Source organism: Adiantum capillus-veneris, chromosome 14 (assembly GCF_014529385.1).
Source record: "Adiantum capillus-veneris isolate H3 chromosome 14, ASM1452938v2, whole genome shotgun sequence".
NCBI classification, from domain to species: Eukaryota; Viridiplantae; Streptophyta; class Polypodiopsida; order Polypodiales; family Pteridaceae; genus Adiantum; species Adiantum capillus-veneris.
In genome coordinates this window covers 94,222,286-94,230,413 of record NC_140944.1, presented here as the reverse complement: position 1 = coordinate 94,230,413, position 8,128 = coordinate 94,222,286, and the positions used below count along the sequence as shown (strand labels likewise).

The 8,128-nt window shown below is 40.8% G+C and overlaps 1 protein-coding gene across 1 annotated transcript; it reads right to left on the bottom strand.

The window, feature by feature from the left end:
- Positions 1–7,268: 7,268 nt before the first annotated feature.
- LOC147442781 (secreted RxLR effector protein 161-like) lies at positions 7,269–7,799 on the bottom strand. The gene has a single exon (XM_086529432.1). It carries the CDS (start codon positions 7,797–7,799, stop codon positions 7,269–7,271), a length of 531 nt encoding a protein of 176 aa, XP_086385558.1.
- Between the last annotated feature and the right edge of the window lie 329 nt (positions 7,800–8,128).

Genomic DNA, 8,128 nt, shown 5'->3' with positions numbered 1-8,128 from the left:
CACAAAGCACATTGAGGTGCATTACCATTATGTGAGGGAGAGGCTCTCAGTAGGAGACATCAGCTTGGCTTATTTCAGGGAGAGGCTCTCAGCAGGAGACCTCAGCTCGGCTTATGTGCCATCACACGACAACCTTGCAGATATTTTCACAAAGGCATTGTCTCGTGAGAATCTTGAAGCTTTCCGCAAAGCTTTGGGCTTACTCCCCTTTGTGGACTCGTCATGTCCTCAGGGCATGGAACTTCCCTTTACTCATGTGCCAGCTCTCGTTCACCGATCACTCCAGGGGGTACTTTTTACCATATACATACAGTAGTGATGTGTGTGAACACACTAGGACCACCGGGGCATTTTTTTCCTCTTTAGGAGGTTTTCCGCCCCGAGCATTGTATATACGCTCATCACTCTAGGGCTATCTATCTTTCCATTGCACACTAACTAAAACACTCTCTATTGTGTGCCTTGAGCTTCCTTCATCTTCTCCAAGCTGTGTGTGTTTCTCTCTAACCATAACTCCAACACAGAGGTTTTGCACCTTCCTAGCTAGACCGCACACTTTCAGACAACGTATAGTTCCACACTTGGCAGAAATATTAACGAGAGCATTACTACATAGTATGATACTTACTAAGTACTTTTTGGAGCACCCAAACCTAATTGTGTTTATGTTGCAATTAGAGCACTCCAAGAAAGGATAATACACAAAGGTAGGAAAAGCTGCAATACGCCACAAAATTTTCCTTCTATGTGACAACAACGGAAAAATTGGACGGAGTTCAAAAGTAGAAAGGAGTGTTTTTAGGAAACATGGAATGAGAATTTTAGAGTGTGGTGAGATTTAGGATGGTGAATTGGCATGGATGTAGGGTTTTGCGTGTTGTATTGGGGTATTTTTATTATCACATATCTCATTAGATTCTACCCTCGGCTTGTGCCAAACATTTCAAAGTATTGCAAAGTAATCCAATGCTATGTAGGTCTTCATTTTGATATGTACATTTTTTTGCAGTTAATCATAACAGGTAACAAGGTTTAAAGACTTGATGATGCATTCAAGAACTGTTTTTTGATATGAATAGTATTGACCAAATACTACAACATCCGGACTAGGTATCAGTATCCTCTCTCTCTCTCTCTCTCTCTCTCTCACACACACACACACACACACACACACACACACATAGAGTCACATGCATTGAGTCACTCTTAAATTGCTAATTGAGAGATACCCTCCATAGGGGTCTATGCACAAAATATACAATTTTACACTTTTATACAATTTTCAATATACATCAGAGTTGCGGAAGCATTTGCATAGGGGATGAGTTCTCAGTGCTCGACCGAGCATGGAGTTTAGGCCATGAGCCGGACTGCATACAGAGGTACCTAGTGACTAGTGCTACCCCTGGATGGGTGTTATGAATGAAATCCTACTCAAGAAAAATATAACATTGTGGAGGGTAAATATATGTGTACACCGCATTGCGGAGAGAGAGAGAGAGAGAGAGAGAGAGAGAGAGAGAGAGAGAGAGAGAGAGAGAGAGAATGTAGTGGAGGGTGAAATAGAGTGCATAGAGACATGAGTAGATGACAACAAAGAATCTTTAAATTCCCCCCTAAATGGAACAAGCAACCATGTATTAATGCAATGACAAAATCTAGGTGCACCATAACATCAAATAGTTTACGACAAAACAACGAGTAGAGCATCGGACCATGTGTAGAGATAGACCGGTCCACCCATCTACTTCCGCTCTACTACAGACAGAGAGAATTTCACTTCGTCGCGAGCGAGCCAAAACACCTCCAGGCTACCTGATCCAGACATAGGTGAGGCTGCTTTGCCTCCCACCATGACCCCGAGCTCTAAAAGGATCCTAAATACCTACAGGTGGTAGGGTATCAACACCAACCATACCAGTTTAGGTGCCCCGCCTCTTCGATTCCCAACACCGGGTATTTAGGCAAAGACAAGGCAAGATCCCCAATGCGTTAGCCGTGTAGGTCATTCAACCCCCGACACACTAACCATGTAGGTGAACCTAACAAAAAGAAGAAGACCTAGGCAACACCCCCAATCCAGCAAAGCCTAGGTCAGCCTAAGCGATGTAGGTGATCCTAGTATTGTAGTGACACTGCCATGAGAAACATAACACATGAGTCCAATCACAATAGCACTTCCTAGATGCACAAACAATCCTTTTCCAGACAATTAGACTGTACAGGGTCTCTACCCTTACACGTCTATCATAACCATCTTGATCACTTCATGATCCAATCCAAACAGTATAAACCATAAAACATAATCCAATGCCCGGGGCAGTCACTTATCAAAATACCCGTATATCACATGCGTTCAAGAGGTAATTAATAATACCCCAATATACATACTATACTTACACTGTGAGCCTATTTAAAAAACCCCCACCCCCGTCTGTATGTATACATTTTTATACATTTTGGTCTTTAAAAAATCCTCTCTGATTAACTCATGTGATATCATACACATTCTAAAAAGTGATCGCCCCGGGATCCAATCACATCACACGAGTGAGCTCTCCACCCTAGTTGGGTGAGGCACGACCAATCCAGCATAACCACTTTAGAATATAACATGGCTGCAAAAATTTTGGCAGCATAATCCAATCCAGAAAAAGAACCACAAGCCACACCGGCTTCCACCATAAAATATCAACCATAATCCATGAGGGAATCTCAGCCCTTAACCATAAATCATAATCACACTAAACCAGCTCCCACACTTGGAGTTTGACAAATCCCATGCAATCAATCGGAGTTTACACACATGTGACCCTTAAGATGTAATTATTTCTTGCATCAAAAGATTCTGACCAGCGACTAATCATGATATAAAAATCCAATTTTGACAACATCCAACCATGCAAAGTTGATGCATCACATCTGCACTTCACCACTCTAGCACATAAAGCTAGTTTTGACCTAGAAAGGTGGAAAGCAATCATAACCATGCATATGAGGCATCCACATAAATCCATGAGTTCCCATACATCATATGATAACATTCCAACACCATAAACATGATGCAAAACAACTCCGATCTTTAGGTCAACCATAAACCATAACTTCACGCAGGTGCAAAAACAACTTTTTGACATTTTTGGGAGCATACAAAACATGCAAATGAAAGTGTTTGACCTCAACCCAATGCATCAAGTTAATCTCTATAATATAGACTATCACTCCATCGTGTCACTTTGACCATATGATACTCACACAACAAACGGTAACCCCAAAATAAAGTCACTTTATTCATATCTGCCTATGCGATTCGGAATGTGTAACCATATACTCCCATGTAAGTTTAGGGCCATCTAATAATTGAAATCAACTTGCCAAAACAAACCATAAAACATATCCAAACGGCTTTGTTAACTCACAATGTCATATGGTATCCCCCTTTGATAGCACTCCTACGCGTGTAGGTAAAACTGATAATAGAGTGATTAATAACTCGCATTCCCGAAGGGATAACGGAGACCTAAATTCATTTATTATCAAGTTTTATCAAGATTTTCAATTGGTTAAGTGGATTTGCCCATCCAATGAATCTATATAGTAGTTCTCCAAGGAGCCTCGAGTCAAAAAATTTGGTTGTGTAGTGGGCAGCAATCTCTTTTTTTTACCATATCTCTTAGCTCGTGCGTGTTTTTCACATGACACATAAGAGAGAGAATGTTCTAAAATTCATAATGGTTTGTGATTTATGATCAAAACAGTGTTCTATCGCTTCTATGACGTGAAGCAAAAATTTCTTTTTTATGTACGTGCATGACATTAACGCATCATGTGCATAAATCAACGTGTAAACATGATGGAACAATCATGAGGCAACTTCGCATGTACTTAGTTAATCCATACATGCACTCGTATGCACAAAAAACAATCACCGAGAGGGTGACTACGCAGAAAAACAATATATAGAGAGAGAGATGATGACTATGGAGTTTATGGTTTCTCACCATGCTTTAGAATCAATCAGGGGTTGTCGAGAGGCTTCTTGCTTTGCCGCAAGAGAGCGGTGATGAGAGCTACGTAGAGGTACCCACCACGAAAACGTCCGGAGAGCGTGTACACCGTGAAACGAGAGAGAAGATAGTAAGAAAATAGAGAGAGAATAACCTTCTTCTTCTTCTTCATGAGAGAGAAGAGCTTATGGAGATAGTGAAGAAGAGCTTGCATCATTCCGTATAATAGATAAGTAATTCTGACGTCAAGGCAAGAGAGCTTCCGCATCTTACAGTGTATCTACCACCCCAAAGTGAAAGAAGAGAGGTCTTTATATAGGCTCTCGAGGCCAAAAGTACTAGCTAAGAATAGAGTGAGCAAGGAGGGACAAGCTCATGCACATTCATGGCTTTACAATTTTATTTTATTATATATATATATATAAATTTTTTTTATTTTATTTTTGAGGACACGGATTTGGATGCGCGATTTTAGTCTTGCCTCCAAGAAAAGAGTTCTAAACTAAGCTCTTCCTCTCTTTTTTAAAGAGACTCTTTCTTTCCTAAAAGCAAGCCTTTGCTTTTTGGTGGTCAACTCTCCCACTTACCATTCAGCTTTTACATCAAATTTGACCATCCGAGCAGTATCTAACCAGCTAATGGAAATCGTAGCTAAACTACGCCACCCTGTAACAATCCGACCTTTTTTACCTACTCAAAATATCCATTTTTTTGAAAAAAGGGGGTTCAAGAGCGTCTTGATCATCCACGTGCACGCAGATGATCGAGGACCTCCTACCCCCTATTATTTTTCAAAAAATTGGATATTTAGACCTTCTTGATTGATGTACTTGAAAGATCCATTTTTTGAGGGGAAAAACGAGCGAAAGACCCGCCCCGATCATCCGCGTAAACCAAGAATGTCAAGAGGTCTAAATATCCAGATTTAAAAATAAAAGGGGGGTAGGAGCCCCTTGATCATTCGCGTGCACGTGAATGATTGAGAAGCTCTTACCCCCCTATTTTTTCCAAAAAAATGGATATTTTGACATCATCAAGAGGAAATTTTTATGATTCGAGAAATTTTGCTTGGATCAGCACTATTTTCTCAAATCTAGTCAAGGCTAAAAAACACTCTAAATGGCATGTCTACCAATGCAGTCAAGTTGGCACATTACTGACCCCGACAAAATATTCAGCTTGCCATAACTTGCCCATCGAGCTTTGATTGATGATCCAAAAAGACTAACATGCTTCACAACTTGAGCACTTTGATACTATCTAATGACATAAGCTCTCACCAATTGTTCTTACTTGCCCTGCTCCTCAAGGATCTATAAAGTGTTTCAACTTTAGGCAATCATAACTTCCACATTGTAGCTCCATTTAAGGAGTCATCTAGACCGGCTCATCAAACAATTCAAAAACCACATTCTAATGCACCTTTCTATCACTTTAGAAACTTTAGGCATATTCTAGAGCCCTCGTAGACTAAGAACCCACATTAGGCAAACATCTCCGCAATCACATGCCTATTGAGGTATTCCATACTTGCTTTAGCCCTCTCCCATGTACCTGTATGCACCCATAGCACTGCATAGTCCACTTCCCAACACTGACCAGCTTTGGTTGCAACAACATCAATAATGGTATTTTCCGCTACCCATGTATCCAATGGTGTTCATATTCCAAGACTTTTCTGATCAATCACTTTGTTTCCCTTGTGCTCAATTTACTCATCGTTTTGGTGTTTCAAAAATTCTTCTCTAGGGATTTTTCGTTTTTTGGATTCATAAGATCTCGAGCAGCCTATAAGAGCTGTTTGCACATATCCAATCTCTATGTTTTGACTTTGGGGTGCGGATATGTGAACCATCTTTGCTCCAATATCTGGTTGGTCTTTAGTATAGCCTCATAAGCTTGAACTAAGAAACTAGTTAAGGTTTCAACATTTCAAACTTCTAAATACTTAATTTTAGTAGAGTAGGCCATCACGATGCTTCAGTTTAGAGAGAGAGAGAGAAAGAGAGAGATTTTACTTAAACCCATTACATTAAATCATAAAAACAGTACAATCATGATGTTGAAGAAATCAAAACGCAGGCAGAAGAAATCAGCTAACGTTACTTTTGTACTTACATCTACTATAGCCTTCAGGGAAACAAAACAATGAGTTGTTACTATTTGGTGCGCAGTAAAATGAATGTGTGTGTGTGTGTGTGTGTGTGTGTGTGAGAGAGAGAGAGAGAGAGAGAGAGAGAGAGAGAGAGAGTATTACTGGGATTCGATTTAAAGAGGAGGGCAACGCCGCCGAAATCACAAGAGCCTTTGAGGGGATATAGCCAAGAGAAATTATCCTACCATTAGCTGTTGAAGGCAAATGACGCGTGTGCTGGAAGGTTCTCGGTCTGGTAGCAAACCTTGCCATGCTGGATGTTCTCGCAGTAGCCCTTGTTGACGCCACTGGCAAAGTCCGAAGCTTTCTGTAACGCTTCTCGATCGGCGGTGGGATTAGCGACGCACCAGCGTGGCATGAACAATGGGTTGTCGAGGTCAGTACCTACACCAGAAATTCCATAAGTGTGAGAACTTAGAGATTAGCTTAAATGTGATTAATATCACTATTAATTAATATGCTAATGTCAAGATATAAGAGAGTGCAAGATAGAAATAGAGCAATGACAATAGATTGAACTTGAATGGAGAGTGAACACCTTGTTACAAATGAGGGAAGCTAATGGGATTTATATACAAGTTGAGGGAGTGAGGATTATCCATCACGTGTGAATTATAGGTAGGTGGGAATAGACACATGTTGAGACTTGCATAGGTAAAAAGGGTCCATGTGGGAATTAGGCGTAACAACTTTGGGAAAAGAGGTAGGTGGAAAGAAGTCCACACTTATTAAAATCATAAGTTACTTTCTCATCCCCCCTTAAGGGTGGAATTCTCATTGTAACACGTTGAGATTGATGAACAAAAGAGCTTTGTGAAGTAGCCATGTCGTAGATACAGGCTATCCCCCCTCAATGAGAAATTCATCCAGTAGGGATCAAACTCAAATTACACGATGAGGCTGTTTGTTTAGCGACGAGCACAGACTTGGTGAGAAAGTCTGCCTAATTTTTTGCAGATGGAACATAGACTAGCTTGATAAAGCCATTTAGGACTAATTCTTTCAATAGATGAAAGATTATCTTAATGTGTTTGAGCTTGGATGAGAAGGAAGGTGATTCTGTAAGTGCGATGGTAGCCTGATTATCACAAAAAAGAGTGATTGGATCAGTCGAGATATTGAAGGGTAGCTTCGTTGATCAATTCAGAGATCCAAAGAGCCTCGCGGGAGGCAAGAGAAACAGCAACGTATTCCGCTTCATTAGAAGAACTTGCAATAGAACATTGTCGTTTGGTTTGCCAAGAGATAGGACCACCAGCCAAAGTGAATACATAGCCTCCTGTAGAAAAACATCGAGGGTCGTCGCCTGCCCAGTTGGCATGAACATATCCAGAAATAGAGATGGGGCTAGAGGGGTCGTAATAGTAAGTGAGGGCATAGTGTTGAGTGGTGCGTAAGTAGAGAAGGATGCGCTTTGCAGCTTGCTTGTGCACTTTACGAGGCTTTGACATAGAAATAGAACGAGAGAGGATATGGCCTGTTGGATCTCTTATGACTTCAATGCCGAGAAAATAAGTCATAGGTCCTTTGTCCGTTACTGGGAATTCATGAGAGATGCAATCGATTGCTTGTAGCAACATGTACTCTGATGTGCCAAGAAGAGGAATGTCATCCACAAAGAGGCCTAAGATAGCCATGCCTTTAGAGGTCTGCCATAAGACATTCCCAGCCACATTTGAGCAAGTAGTGGTGCATGCGGATGTACCACTCTCGTGCAGACTGTTTTAAGCCATAAATGGGCTTTTGCAATATACATACATAATCAGGGTTGTGAGGGTCTTCAAAATGAGGAGGTTGTATCATATAGATGAGCTCTTGGAGCAAGCCATGTAAGAAGGCAGTTTTTATATCAAGATGATGTAAAAGAAGATTAAACTTAGCAGCAAGTGGAATAAGAAACCGAAATGTAGTCATACCCAGTACTGGTGAATAGGTGTCGAAGTAATCCACACCTTGTTGAGTGAAG